General features: G+C 38.1%; 1 protein-coding gene across 1 annotated transcript in view; it reads right to left on the reverse strand.

The window, feature by feature from the left end:
* DICER1 (dicer 1, ribonuclease III) overlaps positions 1-23,596 on the reverse strand; it is a 60,858-nt gene extending 37,262 nt beyond the window's left edge. Inside the window, 5 exon segments of the mRNA XM_061181209.1 lie at positions 710-840; positions 1,833-1,995; positions 2,644-2,763; positions 2,765-2,832; positions 23,361-23,596. Coding sequence (XP_061037192.1) covers positions 710-840; positions 1,833-1,995; positions 2,644-2,763; positions 2,765-2,791 — 441 coding nt within the window. The 5' untranslated portion in view covers positions 2,792-2,832; positions 23,361-23,596.
* Positions 23,597-24,006: the final 410 nt, after the last annotated feature.

Raw genomic sequence — 24,006 nt, forward strand, 5'->3', positions numbered from 1 at the left:
ATGTTTTTATGATAAATCTACTAAATCTGCTTCAGGTTTTTAGGTTCCTACAGCCATAATTTTGACTGGTAAGACATATCAGTTTCATCAGGTCACAAAACAATTCGCACAGTTTTTCCCCATCAAACTGACAAGGTCTTCTGGAAGAAGATAGGGACTTATCATTCTGTGGATTTTACATGCTTTATTAATGAGGGCTTAACCCAATATGTAAGACATACTAGCAAACTGGGGACTGCTTGAGGTTAGTTAGGAAGCATCTCTTAACCACTTCAGATCCAACACACGAAAGGCCCTCAACACAAGCTGGCTACATGGAAACGTCTACGAGGAAGTCTTCCATCAAAGACGCTAAGATCTCAACCAAGAAATGTCTCCAGTTTCAAGACATTTAACTCAAGAGTAAACTTTCTGAAAGCAAGTTATCTGCAAGATGGAAACAGGTCATAGGAATTGGTGTTTTTCAAGCAAGTAAATCATACTGTAAAAGCTGTTTCTTTTCTATCAAATAAGAGCAATACAGGTTAGCAATTTATTTGGCTTTAGGATGAGATTATAGTACGAAAATGCATGAGGGCTAGCTTCTAGGCTGACAAAGTACAGAAAAGTAGAGTTTTCAAACCTAATTCAGACAACCAAGGCTACAGATCATCTTATAAACCAAGGACCTGTACAGATTTATTAAGTGAAAATTCTCCACAAGTCTTACCTGGTGCTTAGTAAACTCTTGGTTCCATTTCTCTTTTGTCCAAGATGCACTTACTTCCAGGTTTGAGTATTCCCCAACCTTGAGATCTGAGTGAGTTCTGACAGCTGACACTTGTTGAGCAACCTGGTTTGCTGATTACAAATATAACATGCCGTGTAAATATGAGAACTCTTCCCTAAATGGCTCTCTGGACTACTAACAATTGAACAGTTAAGGAAATCCTTATTATTATATATTACACCTAACCACCAATTTTTTAGATAGCCAATTTAAAATCATATTTTCACAGTTATCGCCAAAACACACTTATTAGACTCACCACCCCACCCTCTGTCATTCACTTCAGAGAGCCTTATACCACCTTCCTTCTTTAAAGGTGATTTTCCCCAATCTAAGAATATAATTTCTAGGTTGGAATGGCAACTACTCCAGATCCACCCTTCCTGTTTTCTTCAATAAAATCAGATTGTATCACCAAGAAATAAGACAGACTAATATGTATTTAAAGCACATGAGAACATCACATGCTGAGACAATCTAAAAAAAAAAAAAAAAAAAAAAAGAAGAGGAGTGACATGGTTATATTAGTACCTGAGCAGTTTATGTTCACATTTTATACTTTTTATTTTAATACCTAATCCCAAATACATAAAAACCAGTACTTTAAACTCTTACTGAATATCTAACTTTTAAGTTAAGCATCTAACTTTCTTTCTACAACTGGTATAGCAAGACCATAAATCAAAGTTACCTATTTCATAATCAAGCACCTTTTGATACACTTTGTGAAGCTAAAACATCAAAAACAAAAATAACTACTTAGATCAGATTATATTCCGAAAGTAATCCTTCAAAAGAAATGCAGAATCAGAATTGAACGCAATTACGTTTTAGAAAAAAGCTGAAGTTTAACACCTATGAAGTAAGATGACTAACATTTAAGAGAAATACTATAAAGTTAAGAAATAAGACAGAATGATATTTCTGCTTCAACAAACACATTATTCATCAACCTCTCTATACTTTCAAGAGTTTAACTTAATACCCACAGAAAAAATCTGCTTAACCATAAAATCTCATCCAATTTTCCTCCACACAATTTGATAAAATAATTTTTTATTACCAGAGTTGACCAAGAACACCGTCCTTTTGCCATTTCTGTTGAAGTCTCCCCTGATCTGATAGGACAGCTCTTTAGTGAGTAGTACTGCAATAAACGTCTTCCCTGAGCCAGTGTTTAAACAGACTATGGTATTATGATCCAGAGCTGCTTCAAGCAGTTCAACCTAGAAATACAGTGGGAAAAAAAGATTATACACTTCTTATCTAAGTACAGAATTTAGAAAATTGGATTTGTTTTAATTCAGAAAATTTCACTGTTTTCTAAAATCTTCCTCCAACAAATCTGCCCCTTCAAAAAGCATACGTTCTACATCTTTATATAAGAATAATAATCAGAGGCATTAAAATACCGGTTACACATAGCTGTGCTGCGTAAATGTGCCGAAACGGCATTTACAATTTCTTTCAGAATTATTTTCACAGGGACAGAAAACTTCTCTAGAACAATATGAACTGAAGTGACTATAACCATGGTTCTTCTGCCAGTCCAAGGTTGTTCAAACCAATCTCAATTCCTACCCAGATCATGAGGACAGACACACCCAAATAGATACTAAGGAACAGTGAGGTTTTCACAGGGAAAAAAAAAAAAAGAAAAAGAAATTTCACCAATAAAACTATCAAATCAATTACCCAGCAGATGTTAGAAAAGAAAAGGACTATTAAGTAAAAAAGTATCTGGAATGAGAAAATTAATCAGAAGAGGAAAAAAGCTTGAAACAGTAAAGGAGTTTTATATAAGTTGTGTCAACTATATGCTAATTTATTCCATTTTAGTGAAAATGCTCCAGTATTAGTGTTCTCATTAGTACCTGATATTTTCTTGGCGTATAAATGTTATCATGAATTGCTTCTTGTTGCCATGGCAGTCCAAAGAAAGGACCCATTGGTGAGGAAGCAGGGGTCATGAGCTGCAGGCCTGCCATGCTGAGGGGTTGCAAAGCAGGGCTTTTCATTCATCCAGTGTTTCTTTCATTGCATTTTTGTTCTAGCACAGCTTACTACAAAAGGGAAAAAGAATACCATTACACAACCATGCAGGGTTAAAAACAAAAGAAAGCACGGAAACAAGAGGAACATCAGAATATCATTCCTATGGGCCTTTTCAAACTCTTCATAATTGTTTTAGCTTTTTCGCGATCTAAGAGGATCGTTTTAAAAGTCAAGCATTCTGTACTCGCCAACCCAGCAATTCTACACCTAGAAACCTGTCTAAAAGAATTAGGCAGCTGCACAAAGAGGTAAACACATGAATATATATTGCTGCATTATTACTTAAGAACAAGAAATAACCTTAAAATGAATTAATCAAAAATTAGCTAAGTAAATTATGGTCTAGTCTTAAAATAGAATACTATAAATCCATAAGATAATACAGATCTGTATTTACTGACATAGAACTGTGTCCATAATATATCTTTAAGAGAAAATATGTACAGTATTGATGCCCTTTAAAATACATGTGTATATATACAAAACATGTAAATACATACGTAAACATATTTCAAACATTCTTTGTAAATTCTATGATGCTACTATTGATAAAACAATGAGAAAACTGTATGGAAGGCACTTTGCACTGTGCCTGCACACAGGAAGGATTCAAACGCCTGCCAACATTTGGTCATTTTATCAAAGGACCATAAACACAGAAGGTCATTCTTCTCAATTGACAACCTATCACAACTGCACAGCTGATCAACTATTTACATATGTATCTTTAAAATTATTCATATCCTAGATAAATTAAAACAAGGCAACACCATTCTGTGAAATAAAAGTTATTTCATGGTATCTAAGCACTCTTCTATATTGCATATATTCTTCCCCAAAGATAAAAATGATTACGTAAAATGAGAAAATAATAATTCAGTCTTTTTAAAATTCCTAACCTGCAGATAGAGGGTTAGGGTTTCAAATCTCTGCGTGAAAGTCCATCATCAGCAGAATTTACTTGCCTTGTAGAAGGGAATTTTCTCCCTTGTACTGCTTTGCAGTGTTCATTGTTATTACTCTATGACAATGGAAAGAAAGAATCCCCACTCTTTGTTCCTTGACAACAAAAACTCTGAATCTCTTGACATGTTAAATTTATAACCATTGTACAACACAGCGACTTAAATTGTTGCAGCTAATCCAACAAGAAGTCTCAAGAGTAGAGTCTCTTTTATGCATAGGTATAATACCAAATTCTGATTTCAGAGCTCAATTCAGTTGACAAGAATTCAACATCCAGCTAATACAAGTAGGATCTCAAGTAAATGGTACAGGGGCAAATGGCTGCAGGGCCAAGGACCTCAGCAAGGCAGGCGTGTCCGTGGACCAGACAGCAAAACCATTCTCATTATCCCTCTCAGAGGAAGATGGCAAGCACAGCATTCCAGAGTACATTATGAAAAACTATCAAGTCATTATTTTGCCTGGGTCAAGCAGAACTATGTCTTTCGTGAGAAATAATGTGCTCACTCTCTACTGAATCAAAGTCCCAACAGCCTTTCCTTTTACCCCTTTTACACTCAGCATTCACTTCTCTCAATTCTACAGGCCCACAGGATAAACACCCTCAGGTTGATCATTCAAGTTTCTTAACACCGCTGCAGAGAACCTGAAGCGGAAGGCTATTTTACCTAACTTCCTAAGATCCAGCAGGTCACACTGAAGGCCCAAGAGATTTGCAGGCACTTCCCACCTGCCTACTGTTCTTGGGATATCTCTACGGCCTCCTTATCCACGGGCTCCACACCCGCAGGTCGAATCTATCCTTGGCTGGATGAATCCAAAGATACGGAGGGCCAACTGTACTATGCAAGGGACGTGAGCATCCATGGATTTTGGCATCTGCAGGGAACCTGGAACCAATTCCCGTGGGTACTGAAGGACAACTGTACTTCTCCTTCATTACTCCAGGCTGCTTACTGGTAGGATGATTTATCACTGTTAAGCCTGACACCTCACTTTTCACCCAACCCAAATGTTAATCCAAGACCAAACAAAGACATGGTGGAAGGGATCAGGAAAGGAGCCTAAATCCTGGTGGTGGATGGAAATTTTAAAAGGAGAAAAGAGGGCAGCAATGTAAATCCCCAAACACACTTCTTCCACCTCCAGAAACCAAGTACAGCGGGAACCCTCCTTCTTACCACTGTCATCATTTCTTTTCACGTAGACAACATTCATAATAATGACAGTGACAGAAAGTAGTCTAAAAAGTAAATGAATGTTCTATTTTTAGAACAGTCTAAAAAATAAAGTCTAAAAAAATACTCTATAAATATTTAAATACTTAGTTAAAACTTCATTATAGACTATATAAAGTAGTTTAAAAATAAAGTCTATTTTTAGAATAGTCTAAAAAAATAGAAAAATGTTCCTTTTTTTGTTGTTGTTGTTCCATTTTCTTAAGGGGGAACTATATTCTTCAAAATTATCAGTATCAGTACAAAGAAAAACTATGAAAATGTTCCCGATTAAAGAAGACTCTAGAGACATGACAACTAAACGCAGTAACTGACCTCAGACTGGATCCTTTCCTGAGAGCAATGCCATAAAGACCATTACAGAGTCCACTTATAAGGCTGTAGATACAGCAATGTTACGTTCACTGAGTTGATAACCGCACCATGACTATGTAGGGGAGCATCCTTCTTCTTGGCAAACAGACAGTGAAATATTCAGGAGTAAAAGGGTCATGACGTATGCAACTCATTCTCAAGTGGTTCGGAAGAAGAAACTACACGCAGATATACAGAGAGAGAATGGGTGCAACTGATAAAGCAAATGGGGCAAAATAGGTAAAGCACATATTCTTTGTCCTAATCTTATTTTCTGTCAGGTTGAAATTACTTCCAAATAAAGAGTTTTAAAAAGTAAATAAATAAATATGACCCATTAGACTAGGATCTCCTTGAGTACAAGAGCTGTATGTCTCACACATATTTCTACCACCTACCGAACCAAATCACACCCCAGACGTGGCAAAGAAAAAATACAGGTTTGTAAAATGCAAATATTGTCCATGTGCGTGACATAAAAACCTTCAAACAGTTTCTATTTGCCTTTCATAACTTATATCACATTGCATATATTCACAGAGACACATCCATACACGACTTATTCTTTTACTGGCACACTGGCAAACATGCTCCACGAGAACAAGATGTGTGTCTCATTCTTTGCAGCTCTTAAATTTCCTGGTATAATGTACCATATGTACATTTAAATAAATATCTGATGAACTGAATCAGAGATTCATGAATGTCCACACAATACCATACAGAACAGAATCATAGTTCAAAAGATATTTCTACAGTATTTGGTTTGGAAATCCATACCCGCCCCACTCCTACTCACCCTGAAGGGTGGATACAAGAGAGAAAATTTGCAGGGAAATGGAGGACAGCAATTGAACCCTCCCCATTACATTTCCAGAAGGTCACAATATTTAAATTAATTTTCATTCACTTTGTACACAGTGACTGGCCCCAGCGATACACTATTTGAAGAAAGCAAATCCAACATTAAAAAACTCAACAAGTAATCCAATAATGTGAAAACTGAAAAACCTATAATTTTGCCAATTTTTACTTTCTTTGGCATGTTTAAATAGATTTTTTTTTTTTTCTTAACTTGGTCTTAATGAAAAGCTCTGAATCCCTGCTGGTAAGTGAAAGTTCTATAGTTTCACAGATTAACTGACTACGGTTAACTGCTTCAGCAGAGCCAACAGAGTAATCCACATGACTATTTTCCAATCACAGATTTCAAGTTTCTGGTCAAACAATTAACACTCATGAAAGCGGTGAGGTTGTTTCATAGCTTTCGTATGATTCATTTAGAAATAACTTAGTAAAACACATGAATAAAAACTCTCTTCCTCTTTCCACATACGATAAAGCCCAGATTTACCGTCTTAATGTTTGAGATCTCTGTGTTGCTGTTGTCTGAACTGCATTTTGACATTGTGATAGCAGTTTATTGGAAAATCACAGCATACCCAAGCTTCTGCTCTAAAAATAAATGCAAAAATAGCCAAGTTTAAGACTCCTGTACTTAAACTAAATATAAACGCATCTACAAGAAAGGCTTATGGATATGAAAAGCTGAATAAAAGGCCATTACTTTCTATTAAAATTTAAACAAAAGACATTTGGGTTATTTTAGGATACTAAGTCTTATTCTAAAAGAACAAGAGAATGAGCTATAACAATAGCATGCCTAATTCCCAGAGACTGGGGTGGGCGCGGGCTGCCTTGAGAAAAGTTAGAGGAAAGATTTAAAAATGAATACAAGGAAATCAAACAAAGTACATAAATTCTAAAGATAGTGATTAGGGAAATGGAAAAAATAAATAAATAAAAGGATAGAGATGTGTTATTTCCTAAATTCATATATACAAAAGAAGTAAAGAAGATCACCAGAAGAGGTACTTGGCTGGGTAATCCAAATCACCTGGCAGTAAGTTTTCACTACAAGTATGACATCTATCAGCAATTTCAATTTCTCAAAGGAAATTAAAAATACAAACTCAAAGAACAATTTAACGATAAACTCTTTTATAAAATTCATTTATGAATAAAAATTTAAGAAAACAGTTCAACAATGTCAATACTGTGGAGAAATTTAAATTTAGGGGTGGTCCTAAATAATCCTAAGAGATTATAAATCAAAATCAAAATTATAAGTCAAAAAGTAAGGAAGCGTAAAGTACTAAGATGAAAAGCTTGATTTAATCAACAAATGTTGCTTTTTTTAGATTTGATACCAGATTTCATTTATGCTCCTTAACTGCAATGCCTCTACTACCACAAGCTCAGGAAAAACAAATTGGCAGTGGTTTCTTTTCACTTATTTGTGTCTAGTCTAGTCTAGTCTATAGTGCGTGCGTGGAGGTTAAACTTTCTCATTTCATACACAAATTGGTTTTGCTAATAAGTTAACAAAGCAGAATGGGGAAACCTTAACACTACTTTAGCATGTACATATTTACCTCAAAATGCTGATTCTAAGTTCTTTCAGTTTCCAAGTCTGTATTAATTCATACCCTAGGTAACCTAAAAGCAATCAGAGAGAATATTTTAGAACATACAACTCATTTTTAAAAAACAACTTTAAGAAATTTCCTACTTGACAAAATTTTCTGATATTTATCTTATCAGAATAAGATCTCTGATAAAAACAATTTTTGTATTTATCTATTGGGAATCAAGAAAACAGTATATGTATGAAAGGGCTGCCCTTTAAAAATTATTATTTATTATGTTCTATTACAATTGGGAATTTTTAAAAGTTGTTAGTACAATCCAATTAGATATAAGGAGAATTCCTGGAAGTAAATTACATTTTCCCCCCAGTAAAATCTGGCTTTAAAAATACTAAAAGACTACAGTAAGTCAGTATCATGCTTTACATGAACTTATAACCCCTTACTCTCCTAATGAGTAAGTTCGTGTTTTCAAAAACTACCTCATGCTTTGACTTTTAATTCCATTCTGTACTGCCACCTAGTATGATGCAAATGCAATACACCAACTTGGCCTGATGTGTCACACTCGACACCTGTCCAATTCATATTCACCTTTTTTCTAGAAACACCGTAGCCAAAATAATAAGCTGATAATCCTTTAAAATTTAATGCAACTCCACTATTACAAAATTATTGTTGAGTTATCCAACTTACTTCCCTAGACAATTCTGTATAGAGATAAATTAGAAAGTTAACATGCCAAGTACAATGACAACTTATGTTCATACTACGGAGCCAATAGGTCAAGTTTTCTAATTTTAATTGATGACTACAATTTAAATTACATACATGAAAACTCATGTTTGATAGGTCCCTTTAAGATAACTCTGAAAAAGACATGCCACATACCAGATGCTCAGTCAAGTTCTAGTATAAACCAACAAACTTAACCTAATTAGCATCTAAATCCCGTATGTGGCTGTACTCTTTCAGACAAAGGCTTGTAACAACAGACAGCTAACCCTCCTAGTCTGAAGTCTAAAGGCATCTAGAGCTTCCTCGTGCATATTTTCAAAATTGGTAACAGAAAACTTCCAACTCATTCATTTTATTATGTGTCACAGATTCTGATACTACTAACTTTACAAATATTACTGTCCAGATTTCATTCCTACTCTCATGAAGCCCAAAATGCGCAACTACCATGAAGTTCCATAGTGAACAAAAGAATACACCCACACAACATCAATATTGTGACATTAAAACACTTTCAAAAATACTCCTGGAAGCTAACAGATAAAACTAAAAAACGTCTGAAGAACTTTTAGTCTCTAACACAGTAACAAATACGCTATGGAGATCCAAGATATTAATTTTAACTCCAACCAAAGCCTAAATGCTAAGAGCATCCGTGGCTATGGATATAAAATAACAGGTTTATAATACAGGTTGCTGACGTAAGGGCAAATTAAAAATAAGCGGTTCAATTCTCCCGCTTGAAAATAAAGGAAAGAGACTCCTTCCCCTCCTTTTTTTTTTTTTCAGAACTTCTTTTTCAGTCCTTTTCTGCTGTACTTGAACCTTTATAAAAGCCAAATAAGCCTCTAGCCAGTCTCACTTCTCAGGAATGTTTCCTTAAGATATGTCATCACCAAGAAAGATAATGCCCAATCTCCCAGTTTCCTAGGATGGCCTAATTTGGCAACTGACTCCAAATTGCAAAACCTACCACCAGTCATAAAGATATGAGAAAATTAGCAATTTTATCTTGAAAACATGGGTGTAAAGTGTTGTAACCACTTAGCTATACAAAAGAATAAGATTTCTGTCTTTGCAATCTCTTTAGTGGATAGCCTGAGATACACATCACATTCTGGTTTAATGCTTACTCAATAAAATTCTTCCTTCCCTTCTACTTTTTTGGAGAGATTTTCTGGGTTGGGAGATTTTGTTTTTAATTATATTTCCCCAACATTAGCTTTAAAAAAAAAAAAATAGTCTAATTCTCAAAAAGTATTCACGCCAAATAACAAAATCCACTTCTTGAAACTTAAAACAGTAGAGAAATCCTAAAATATACTGCGCAACTGCACTGGAGAGAGCAGTTTTAAAAATGAAGACAGAGCTTAAGTGCGCAAACACCCCCTCCCGTTCCTAAAAAGGAATCTGCACACAAGAAGGATCCAAAGTATTTACAAGTAACTCCCACCAACCTCCCTTTTCTAAATTAAAGTTAGAGGAGAAAGAGAGGCGGCTGTTTTAAGTTAATTCCTAACTCAAGCCGTTGCTCTCACCTCTTAATACTTTGGAATATAGTCATTCCCTCCTCACCGAGGCCCTCTGATGTGGGAGGGACACTGGGTAAGGCCACTGGGGATGGAGAAAGCAGTCTTTTCTTTCTCTTTCTTTCCTTTTAAGTATCTTTCATTTAAAATAATCTGAATGCTAGCAGAGTCCAGTGTCAGGAAGACCAAGGTTTATCAGACTCCACTACCTCTCTCTAAGGTTGTTTCCTTGCCTATAAAATAGAGCACCTATTACGAGGATTAAGTAATTAAACGCATATTAACCTTGGTAGAGCAAAAGTGCTCGTACAGAAAATGTTCAATATACGGTAGTTTTAAAGAAACCACACTACCATCTCTATCTACAACCACTGTTGTCATACAATTCTTAAGACTTTAAGGAACTCCTTAAAGAACCTAAAATGTTGTATCAATCCTAAGATTCAATATAAAAAACTTATTCTCATACAAAGTTAAAGTACTATACAAGATTTTATACAGTATTTTTAATCAGATGAACCTGAAAAACCACAAACTCCAAACTACCTAGTCATTATGAATTTACAGTACAATGAAAATCAAACAAATTTAAATCACAAAACATGGTATATAATGTAAAATAAAATTGAACACCTTTGTGTCCACTAGTTCTCTTTAAAAGCAAAAACCAAAAAATACTACGTGCTACTTCTGTTTGGCTCCCCAGACATCACTTCAAACATGACTGAACTGTTTCTTAGGCAATGAAATGGTACATAGCTGGGCAAGTAACCGTCGTCATCATCATCATCATCATCAGACAAGTTTTGAAAATACACAATGCAAGAAAAGAGAAAACAAAAAGATAGGAAATATCCAAGATACCCATTGTACATAAAATAAATATTTCAAGGATTTATCAACTATTATTTGGTGAATATAGATTATGAAAAGACTAAAGTCAAACCAAAGAGTGACAGACCAAAGAGAAAAGGGATAATAATTTCAAGAATTTAAACACTGGAATTTTTAGTCTTAGGTAGTTAAATACACAGCACAAGAGAAATATTTCCATTTTCACTTTTGTCATATCTGTCATTATTAATTAGAAATCCTTGCATATAAATCTAGCTTACAACATTAACACAAACTACATTCAGATATGCACCCTTCAGCATTACCATTTATAATAGCAAAAAATGTCCCTCCCACCTCCCCAAAAAACTCTAAATGTCTAACAATGAATGAGGGAATGGTTTGGTAAACCATGGATGGCTCACTTTATATGAACTACAGTTCAACTGAGCTATTAAAATGATGACAGTTTATAATAAACAAAAATGCTTATGTTATGGGATTCAATGAAAAATCTTTTATTTACAGCAAGATCTGATTGTGTCCTGAAGTTAAAAACGAAAGAAAAGAAGAAAGGGAGGAAGGGAGGAATGGAGGGAAAGAAAATTCCACCCAAAATTGAGGCTGGGATTACTACCATAAGTAATTTCTTTCTCCTTAAAACTTTTCTGCATTTTAAAATCCCCTACAATTTGAACACTTTATTACTTTCAGAACTAAACACACTCTTAAACTGAGGATGAAGACAATAAAGATATATGACTCTGTCTTAAGTATTGGGGGAAAAAACTCCCTTCTTAAGCCACTGAATGTGGTAAAATTTACCCCAGTTTCTATAACTTAAACCACAAATTCACCAGCCTTCTTTTCCTGCACTACTCTATGAACCAAACAAATTTCTGCATTTCTCTAAAATCTGTAACATAAACATATTATATTTACATTTCAATGTAATTATGCCTAAAATGAGATTTGTCCAAAATTGAAGTTGAATACAGGTCAAATACCATTTTAACAAATTCCATCCACCCAAATCTCCATATAGAAAGTAACTCTAGGCTGCCAGCCAATGGCCCACTTACTTGGAATACTTCTTAAAAAGACAACATATCAAAATGGCACAGATACCCGCCCCTGCCCTTCAAGTTACCTATAATGACCCTCACTTTGCAATTTTGTTTTCAGAAAGGTAAATATTTAATACATCACTAGCGTTCAAGGTGAGTTTTAAGGTTAATGTTTGATTCCAAGTTTCTGTACTTTACTCAAAAATATTGTTCAACAAGTGCTAGAATGTTACTCAATTCTACCTTTTACAACACATAAGAAACATCCATGAGGGAAAAGGGCCCACAGTTCTCTATGTCAAGCTGCTTTAAGATGCTACAATGTGAACATTTCACTACTAAAGAGAGGTCAGTTCTGAGACAAAATGAGCCTAAGAAACGTATGATGATTATGGATGGACGCTTAGTCAATGTTGAGTCAGGAAGCAAACATATCAAAGTTCCGGGTGAGAGGCAGAGCCTACACCACAGACACGTGCAACCACTCATGCTCTCTGTTTTCCCTGTAACTCCACGACGAGTGTACCACAGCCTCCACAGATGAGTAGTACAAAAAGTGATATTTAAAGTGGTTTTCCCCACTTAAAAAACTCTCATTGCACCTCCTGCCCCTTAAATTATTTGTTCATTCATTCAACATGTATTTATTAAGCAAGACATCCCTAATGCAAACTTGTATTCTGGAGAATGTGAGAACTTGAGCTCAGTTTTGAAGAATGTGTAGTAATAGCACTGGTTAGGGAGAAGATAACTAAGGACCTCATGGGGACGAGGAGACAGCATGTGAAGCAGCATTTAAACAGAAAGCAGGCAAGTCGAGTTGAGGGAGTTACAAGCTGTGTGTTGCAGCGCCGTGTCCCACAGGAGAACAGCAAGACCATGCAAGTGGTAGGATAAGCAGGGGCGAGACCATAAAGGGCCTTATACACAGCTCTAAAGGGATTAGAATCTCATCCTGTGGGCCTTTTGAGTCTCAGCATACACCAAGGGTTGTCACCTACTTAATCTCAGCCTAAGAATGGCTCTCTATCAAGGCCCATAGACAAGAACATCTGAACACAACAAAGTAAGAGACTCCTGAACTTTACTCTTTCCTTCACAGGGGACATTCCTTTTCCTGGTTACGATCCTTGCCTCTACGAATACAGCTTTGGCTGGAGCTGTCCCTGTCGCTGCGCTGAAATCCCTTGTCCCAGGAACCACCCACCCACCTAGTCCAACCACGGAAGAACCAAGATGGCTGGTCACCCCATCTCTAGCTCCAATGCACTATCCCCGACTGCCTACAGCACATTTCCACTTGGAGATCCGCACTTGGCTCTCAAAGGAACTTCTCCAAAAATTCCAAAAATTCAATTAATCTAAAAAGAAAGATGAAGATCTGCTACTGCTAAATACAATTAAAAAAACACCCCCTGGGGCTTCCCGGGTGGCGCAGTGGTTGAGAGTCTGCCTGCCAATGCAGGGGACACGGGTTCGAGCCCTGGTCTGGGAAGATCCCACATGCCGCGGAGCAACTGGGCCCGTGAGCCACAACTACTGAGCCTGCGCGTCTGGAGCCTGTGCTCCGCAACAAGAGAGGCCACGATAGTGAGAGGCCCACACACCGCGATGAAGAGTGGACCCGCTTGCCGCAACTACAGAAAGCCCTCGCACAGAAACGAAGACCCAACACAGCCCCAAAATAAATAAATAAATAAATAAATAAAAATCAATCCGTTTATTAAAACAGCATGGGTACTGGCACAAGAACAGACAATGCAACAGAACAGAATGTAAAAACAGACCCACACCCATAAGGTTACTTAATTAATGGCAAAAACAATACTGTAGCACAGTAGGGAAAAAAGATGGTCTTTTCAAATAAAAGCTAGGCTAATTATGTATCTAGGTGGAAAAAGTGTATCTTGACTCCTGCCTCACATCATACACAAAATCAATGCCAGCTGGATATCTAAATGTATAAAGTAAAATAAAGTTATTAGAAAAAAATAGAAGAATACTTTCCTGTTCTTGGGGTGAGCAAAAATTTATTATAAGAAATGAAATTAACAAGCTGGACTACATTAAAATTAAGAACTTCTGTTTAGAAAGTGAACTGATTAAGAGAGTGAAAAGCCAAGCCAGACAGGAGATATATAATCAACTGCTACAAAGCAATAAGAAAAAGGCAGACAAGCAAACAGAGAGCAGGCAAAGGTCTTCAAAGCACAGGATACCAAAATGGTCAATAAACTTCATCAGCAATTAGAGTAATGCAAATTAAACCACCAAGAGCTACTACCACACACCCATCAGAAGAGCTAAAATGAAGACAGACAGCATCAAATGATGGGGAGAACGTGGAGCTTAGAGAACTTTCACACACTACTGGCAGCACTGTACACTGGAAGTATCTGCTATGGCTGAATATACATGTACCCCCCAGTAACTCCATTCCTAAGTGTATGCCCAACTGAAATATGTACAAATATTCTCCAAAAGACATGCACGAGAATGTTCAGAACTGCACTATTCATAATAGCCAAAGCTGAAAACAAGCCAAATCTCCATCAACAATATAACAGATAGGTAAATGCTGACATATCACATAACTAAGTGCTATAACTCAATGATGCAACACAGAATGAATCTCACACACTTAAAATATTAAGTGAAAAAGCCAAACACAAAACCTTACCATATAATTTCACTACATAAAATTAAAAATAAGGAAAAGTAATTAAGTCAGAATGGTGTTTACTCTTTTTGGTGGGGGCTGGAGGGGAGAGAGGGAAGTGCCTGGGAGGGGGCATTGAGAAGACCTTATAAAACACAGGTCATACCTGTTCCTTGATCTGGGCACTGGTTACCGGTACGTTCACCTTGTGTGCCCCTGCGATACATGTACTTTCCTGTGTATCAATTGAAACTGATTTCACTTAAAGTTTATTTTAAAAGAGAAGTAAACAACCCTTAATATAATGTGTAAAAATTCTTCATATACCATGGCAAGTATGAAATATCAAAAGCTCCCAGAGTAAAGAAGGAAAGGGAGAAAATTTACCTTTATTGAGCACTTATATTCTATTATCTGGTTTAATCCACAAAGCAACACTAAGACAAGTTGTCATCTCCATTTTAAAGGGATTTGAAATAACTTGGCCAAGGCCATTTGACTAATGAATGGGAGAGGTAGAATTCTGCTTAAAGTTTTGTCTGATTCCTATTTTTATTTCCACAATATACAAAACACTATGGTCTCAAAGGAAGTGTCTATTTACACTGATCTGCCGGTCAAAATATGTATCTGGATATGTCCCTTTTCATCTCCTCAGGGGGTTGAAAAAGAATGGACCCATTTTAAGATTAACAGATGCCCACTGAATATTTTACTTTTAACTGAATCTGCATAAACACATATAAGTAAATATTGCTTTAATTATAAAGCCTTAGCAACTGAAATCAGCCCTGACTATGGATATTTCTCTTGGCCTTTCTAGTCTAGGTGCTCAATAAATACACAGTAACAGACTATATATCTCACCATTTTTTTCAGTACCTTTATTACATTTAGCTGAAGACTAAACGTGATTTACTGCTTGACACAGAAACTACATAATGACTTTCTCTAGTGAAATGAATTAAGTGCTACCTTAAGACAGATTATTATAAAGAGGGTTCAGACATAGTGAAATAAACTAGATAAATTAATATTATAGAAACCACAATGTACCATGTAACTTTTTCTTCACTCAATATAGAAAACACAGGTAAGCATTTTGCCAGAGCTTTTGCTGCTGAGGCAAGACACAGATTTCACACATGTATATCTGCATGTATAAGTGTCTGTTCTGCATGTGTACACGTGTGGGTGCATGCGTGCATGTCCACATGTATAAGCGTGTGCATGCTAAAGAGGCCTTAGGAAAATTATTTATTTCCCTACTCCTGGCCAAAATATGGACCCAATTCATATGTAAGAAAACTTCCCAGAATTCTCCTAATGTTCAGCAACAGAAAAGCTAGAGATGTACAAAGATTGATTTTAAATAGTAACAATAAATATTCTCCTTCAGAATTCTGTCATATGTCAACAAAACTTTTTTTTTTTACGAATTATCCCCAAAAGAAAGCACCCTTTGACAATGCTTCATTTCACATATTTTATTGAAGAAGGGTTGGAAACTAAAGTCCATGTATTATATAAGCAGTAAAGAATTACTCTTTTTAAGCACTAACAGCATTTGGAAATTATAGCCTTCCTTAACTCCAGTAGAATGTACACACTACATTTAAATGCCTAATCTAGGTTGTTCTATTATTTGTTCATATGTTTTTAATCAACAAAATTCTGCATTTTCCTCTGAACACCAAAATTATGTTTGGTCTAAGATAAATAAATTACTTGAGTTTATTATATGTAACAGGTACATATAAAGATTTTAAAATTAGGGGTTTTTTTCTTTTTAATGTTTAGCTATACAATATACAAGACCCTTGGAAAAGGTAGGTAATCCCGGTAGTGTTATATACAAAATATAATAAGCGCTTTTTTTTTTACGATTTTTTTTTTTAACGTGGACCACTTTTAAAATCTTTATTGAATTTGTTACAACATTGCTTCTGTTTTATGTTTTGGCCTTTTGGACGTGAGGCATGTGGGACCTTAGCTCCCCGACCAGGGATGGAACCCGCACCCCCTGCACTGGAACGCATAATCTTAACCACTGAAACGCCAGGGAAGTCCCGTACAAAATATAATAAGCTTTTAAAATTAAAATACGAAGGTGCCTATCAAACACTTTTTTCCTCTTTAATAGTACACGAGGCCTCTCAGTGGGGTACTTGCTCTTCATCATATTGATCAGATCAAGAGTTTAAACAGTTCCTATCAGACTCTCATTCATTCACAATCATTCACTAAGCTGTACTAGATGCAGAGATAAAAGATGAAAAGACTTAACTGTCTCTGAAAGATCTGGCCGTCCTTTCAAGGCACAATCCGACTTGACCTACTTTCCAAGCCTTACTTCCCATGGTTTTCACCTTACCTTTCCGGCTCAGAACAGCTCACAATTCCATCACCTACTTTCTTGTAGTCACTACATACAAACCTCAGTGCTCAGTAAATGCAGCCTCTCTTTTCTAAGTCTCACATGTAGTTTAGATTCAGCTTGAAATGGAGAAGTCCTTGAATTATACAGGTGCTTCAAAGATTACCGACTATAAGATATCCTGGAGCCTTACAAATGTTCTCATTTTAAAAGTGAGAAAACCAAAACTAAGTCTAGAAAGGCCAGGGTGACCTGCCCTTAACATATCTAGTTATTTAGAAGCAAAGCCAAACTAGAACACAGGTTTCCTAACCACTCGTTATTTTACATTGTTCATTCATTCCATCAATCATGTCTGCCTCAATTATCTGAAATTTTTTTATCCTTGGTTAACCTATTACTTGTCTTTATTTGTGTTCATATAGCCTACATCAGCATGTATGGATGGGGTTCAGCAGGGATCCCTGCACCTCCTATAACTGTATATAAAATTCTGAATATGCATATGCACATTTTTCTGGGGATAAGATTCATATCTTTTGTCAAATCAGGAGTCTCCAAAGAATAAGAATCACTGGACTATATCAAGTACATATGATATATATAGAAAAAGTTTATGCTGCTTCAAAATATAGATTCAAGGATGATGCATTTATTCATACATAATAGAAGAATGATAGTTACATAGGGAAATTTAGCAATACTTAAGGCACTATTATGCTTGGTGACTATTATACAGACCCAACTAAGGTAGCTGAACCATTTGATCCAATACAGACAATCCTCATATAGAATACTTGTCTGTGAAATATTGCACTCAAGCCCTCTTTTCTTTTTCATCTTCCATTATAAAGCTAAGCATAACATCTCAATATTCATAATTCTGGGGGAAATCACAATATCATCAAATCACATTAAGAATAGAGCAAAATTTCCCCTAATGTACATATCTGAAGCAAAATAATATCAGCTAAATTTTATGAAATGGTGGTTATGTGATAGAACTGGGTTAAGAGTTTAAAAAACTCATTTTTTCCTCACAACCTCAAGAACCAGGTACTATTATTATGACGGGATTTCAGATGAGGGAGCTGACTCAGAAAGGCTGTCAGACACCCTGTGCTCCTCAGCTATAAACTGGAGGAATCAGAATTTGAACCCTGGTCTCTCTAACACCAAAGACTTGCTCTTAAACATCCTTATAATGCTTTGATAAAATACTAATATTTAATTCTGCAAAATGGAAAAAGCTTAAAATACCACTAATCAGAGCTACCCACGAGTGATGGCAGTGTAGCAGGATGGGCAAGAGGAGAGGCCACGCGAAGCTCTGGGCTCAGCATGTTAAATTCGCCCTCTCAAAAAAAATCTCAAAATATCTCAAAGTCTACTGTCTTTCTCTTTCCCTTCAAACAGGGTTACTGATCTAACTCCTTAATCAAAGAACCTTTCTACATCATGTCAAAGATCAGTTCTTAAATTGAGATCCTTCTCTCATTATCTGAGTTCTTTAAGCACATTATTTTTAAAATTCTGAACTGGTTTGCTGACATACTCTAATCAAAAAAGAATTTCCAAATGTGTTTTCTAAATTCTTACTTTATTGCACACATTGAGCTGTCACCTGAAAAAGAACAACCACAACAGCTATCAGGGTTCTCCAGCTTCAGCAATAAGAAAGCCTACAATACCAGGAAAACTCCCAATTTCATAGCCATTTTCTTCCATGAAATTCTTACTTCTCTCCATCCACAATGTCTCTATGTACCTAATAAGTCCTCACTAATGAAGAATGAGGCAGCATGATTTGTCCAAAATCAGAATAGTAATGATCTTTTTAAAAGCCTTAATACACAAGCAATATTACTTTCCATAAAACTGTTGGCTTCTAAGTCCTTTAAAAACTAATATAAAAATAATTTATTCACTCAACAAATATGAGCACCCTCTTCATGCCAGCACCATTCTATTCTACCCTTACTATCCTTACCATTCCATGAACCTTAACACAGCACATTTAGTGTCACTATGAGCTTCAAAAATCAGAACAGTTAAGGCCAAAATTCAAGTCTTTCGTGTCTTATTTCTGGTAAGTCTTATGGACAGCCTCAGACAATGTTTTCTTGTGGCATCTTCTTAGCCACCTACTTAAAATGTATAGCAAATTTGCATATTAAAGGAGAACCAACAATTCACTGACAATTCTAGGAAAACAGGAAAGCCATTTTGTACTCAAAATTTATTTTAACAAAGGCCTTCTTACATGACTGAAAATTTCAATTTCATCAGCTGGACCTCAAAAATAAGGCTATACCACCATACAAGCAATCCTACTTTTTAGACCAACACACATTCCTAAAGACTGGCAGACAGAATCTGGAAAATCCTGACTGCCTATACTATCCAGAGAAGAGTACTTTGTGAATGGATTATTACTCGGCATCTGTCAAAAGCCTGAATGAGACAACTGATATATGACGGACATTGTCTGAAAGAGAAATTAAACTCTAATGAATCAAATCACCAGAACATGTATACCTACATTACTAAAGCTTTTCCATTATGCCTGAGGCCTTTATCCAGTTTCTCTAAAATGGCATGTGAAAAATATTTCTCCATCATTTATAAAATGTAAAACGTTTTCTCCATATATTGTTCATGTCATTTTACATAAGAATTCAAATGCTTATTCATCATACAAGAGAAAAGTCTGCTTTTCCTGATTAACTGCTATACTTCCTTTCATTAATCAATACCAACTATAATTAGTCCTGTTTCCTCTTTTGCTTTGACTAATAAAATATTAAAAAAAAAAAAAAAACTTTAGTGACATGCAGACGCTAATTATCCTTGCGCAGAGCTTCTCATCTAATTCCCTCCACACTCTACCCCTCAACCTTCACCACTATTTTCACGGTCCTCTCAAACACCTGTCTATCATAAGACCATCTCAAATCCTTTCTCAAAGGAGACAAATAGTAAAACATATACCTCCATCAGGCTTCGAGAATGAGCCGAACGCTTGAATGTCCAAAATGCAGAGCACAAGGATAGATCACTTGGCTCCAACTTACTATTTACACAAGTTAAACAGGGACCTGACCACTACCTTCCTCCAGCATCCAACAGAGCAGAGCACGGCTCCATGATGGATCAACTGAATGAATTCAGTCACTTGCCAAACACCGGTAGGAACCGAGATCATAAAAACAAGTAAATCCTGGGCCTCAAAAAGATTAAAGTCTTCTATTAACAAAAAGTTCCTATTTGTAGGGAAGTATAACCACCTGGAAAAACCCTGAGAAAACTCGTACTGCAATAAGTTCTGAGTCCAGTGTTCTGATGATCTAGAAACAATCTGACCACTTCCGGGTATACCCAAAAGCAGCGGAAGCTGGGGCTCAAACAAGTATTTGTATAACTATGTTCGTAACAACATCACTCACAAGGCCAAAAAAGTACAAGCAACCCAAGCGTCCATCAAGGGATTAATGGATAAGCAAAATGTGGTGCATACATATAGACTGAAACAGTATTCAGCCTTAAAAAGGAAGGATATTCTGACACATGCTACAACATGTAGCAACATGGATCTGGAAGATGCTATGCTAAGTGAAACAAGCCAGTCACAAAAGGACAAATGTTGTATGATTCTGCTTCAATTAGGTTCCAAGAGTAGCAGATTCATACAGACAGAAAACAGAATGGTGGTTGCCTGGGCCTGGGAGGAGGGTGGAATGGGGAGTTAGTGTTTAATGGGTACAGAGTTTCAGTTGAGAAAGATGAATAAGTTCTGGAGATGGATGGTGGTGATGGTAGGCAAACAATGTGAACGTAATTAATGCCACAGAAATGCCACAGAACTGTACACTTAAAAATGGTTAAAGTGGTACATTTTGTTATATTTTACCACAATAAAGGTAAAAAAATCTTAATTATTCAGATAACCAAAGGTCACCTGAACATTTAAGACAGAGTTCCATTCATTTAACAAGTATTAACTAAAAACTTACCTGCAAGTTACACAGGTTTTTCCCCTAAAATCCACTTGGAACAGCAATGCAACGTAAGGAAGACAGCCCACGTGCAAAGATTTTGAAATCAAACCATGACTCAATCCTGGCTCTGCCACTTCTAGATTCATAACTCTCTGAGTCTTAGCTTCCTTGCACGTAAAATAAGACAATACTAAGTCTGTCTCAGGGTCACAGTGAGGATTAAGTAAGAACACATATAAAAACACCTGAAACATCTTGGCACACAGTAAGGAGGAACTTCTTATGAATAAATGTTTTCCCTTCTCTCCTTTGCCACAAGTAATGACCACAGGATGTTAGGGTCACAAGGGAGAGAATGTTGATGAAATACCTATTTTCTCAAATGAAACAAGCATCTCACACATCAGACAGTGGCAGGGAATAAATCTCTCAATGCCATAAAAGTCATCCTTCTTTTAAGGCAGCACTACACTCAAAGTACTACCCACTATATACTACCACAAAATCACTATCAAATAAGAATCATGAGCCACATCAAAATAAAATGTCTTCTAAATCAAAACAATAAAATTCAGCAATGGCAAAACCACCTCACTTTACAACACATACACAGTGCCACAGATATAATACAGTAGACAGAACTTAACCTTTAATCATGAGATGACAGCATAAAAAGTAAAACAAGCCCTTATTAAAATAACTACAGGAAAAGAAGGTCTTTTCTCCCCAAATTAAACGTGCACATCTTTTCTTAAAACAGCATTTTGATGCCTTGAGTAAGTCCATTAACCAACACTGCCATTTAAATGTTCATAAAGATCATATTAAAAGCAATCTTTGTAGTGTTTCTAATCTTTAAAGTTTTATAAACTATGTCCTAAAATAAAATTTTGAAATAATTATATATGTAAGTATATACAGCATACATTACATATAATATACATATGCCACAGATAGCTACTAGCTAGCTTTAAAGACAACACTTTGCAAAATAAACTGATTACGGCAACCTAGTTCCCAAAGATATTAATACTAAAATTACTATTCACTAGCAGCCTCATTCAGCATCTTGTACCATCATCCACCCTCTAATAAATTATTGGAGCTCTGGGTTAAGATGGGTATTTTTATTTCAAAAATTTAATGTTTACGCCACTATATTTGCAATGGAGTTAACCTTTTATTGAAGCACATTTTTAAAAAGTACTTTCCGAGTGACTCCTAATTTGTACCCTATTCCATTCACTGAGTGTGCTGCATTTGAAAAAGAAGCAACACGAAGACAACTGAAAATCAGGATTGTGAAGATTCAGAAAAGTCAAAGACCAAACCACGTCAAGAAGCAAAGACTTCAAAGTAATATTCTTTAATCAGATGAGTATTTTTTAAACCGTGACAGTCACAACAATAGACTTATCATCTGGGTAAGTAACGTGTCCCCGTAAGCATAACTTTCTTCACAAAAGCACTGACTAAACACTCTACAGCAAGGAGCCCCACTCATCTCTGTCTTTGCAAATCTTCAGGCCATTAAAGATACATTAAGTGGTCTGTTAGTTCTGTACTGCGGGCAAAGCCATGGGGCAGCTCAGCTTTTCTGGAAAATCTACAAAAAATCTGCCGTGCCAACTTGAAACATACACTGATTTCCCCAAAGACTGAAAACCCTCAAGAAAGCCTCCTTTGCAGAGTCCAGGCGTGCTGGCACAAAAACACCGGAGAGGAGGGGCTTAAAGATGGCCTCGGCCACCCGTCCCTGGGGACCCAGATCTGGTCACCTGCCAATAAACACGAACAATCCTCGCCGGGCGCGCCCCGAAGTCTCGCGCTTTCCTGCCAGCGCGGACGGCCCGGCTTCCTTTCCTCCCGCCCCCTCGAAGGTGTCCACCCAGGAGGCCCAGCGCGGCCACCGCCACCAAGCAGGCTCCCGAGGATGCTCCCGAGACGCGGCGGCTGACTCCGTACCACCGTCGTGTGCGTAACCGGACCTGTCAAACCCCCGCTCTCCGCGGGCCGGGAGCGAGCTGCGAGGGCCCGCTCCACTCCGGGAGCGGAGGCGCCCGCGTCCCCGTCCGGTGCCAGGGCGACCACACAAAGTCCCTGGGAAGCACCGACTCAGGATGGTCGCTGGGGTCGGGGAGGCGCAAAGCCCGGCGGCGTGGACGCCCGGCCCGCAGGCCGCGCCGCCCGGGACCAGGCGAGGCCGCGCCATCTGCCCGCGCGAGTCTCGCCACCGCAGGCCCCGGGCCGGGCGCCCACGCGGGCCTCGGAGCCCAGGCAGGCGCGGGGCCAGGCGGGGCCGCTCCCCACCCCGGACACAAAGCGGCTCCGCGGGAGCCCGCCTCACCTGCAGCACGGGGCGCCGCGGGCCTTCGAGAACCATCGGACCCCGCTCCGGCGCGCGCGTCACAGCCCAGGCCTCCCGGTGCCGCCCGGCGCCGCCACCGCCGCCGCCATTTCCTCCCGCTCGCCGTCGCCTCGTCCCCGCTGTCAGGTTACTCCATTCACCTGGGCCTGAAGCAGCCTGCGCCGCGCTGCGCCGCGCCTCCGCCGCGACCCCTCCCGCCGGCGCTTGCGGAGACTGCGCAGCGCTCTGCTCGCCCGCAGCCCGCGCACGGCCTGCGGCAACGGCGCACAGCGGCTTGGAGAATACCACGGGTGCCCGCACCGCCCCCTCCGCGCCCCCACGCTCCACTCGCCCCGCGCCGGCATGAGAGCGAGTCTGTGATTGGACAGAGCGCGGCGGTGAAAGGTTAATCCCGGCCCCCCAGCCACTCAGGAGCCGGGAGACAGTGGACGCGAGCGGCGGAGGCCCAGGCGGTGTTTGCGGCCCAGAGCCGGGACGGGACCCGGACGTTCCACGGCCCGCCGCTCGGCATCTTCGCCACCATCTCGGGCCCGCGCGCGGGGGTTGCGGACGCTCGCTTGAGTCGGCAGAATCTGCTGGCTCTCGGAATTCGTCCGCCTCCATTGTTGCCCCTTCTGGCACCCAC

Source organism: Eubalaena glacialis, chromosome 2, assembly GCF_028564815.1.
Source record: "Eubalaena glacialis isolate mEubGla1 chromosome 2, mEubGla1.1.hap2.+ XY, whole genome shotgun sequence".
NCBI lineage: Eukaryota > Metazoa > Chordata > Mammalia > Artiodactyla > Balaenidae > Eubalaena > Eubalaena glacialis.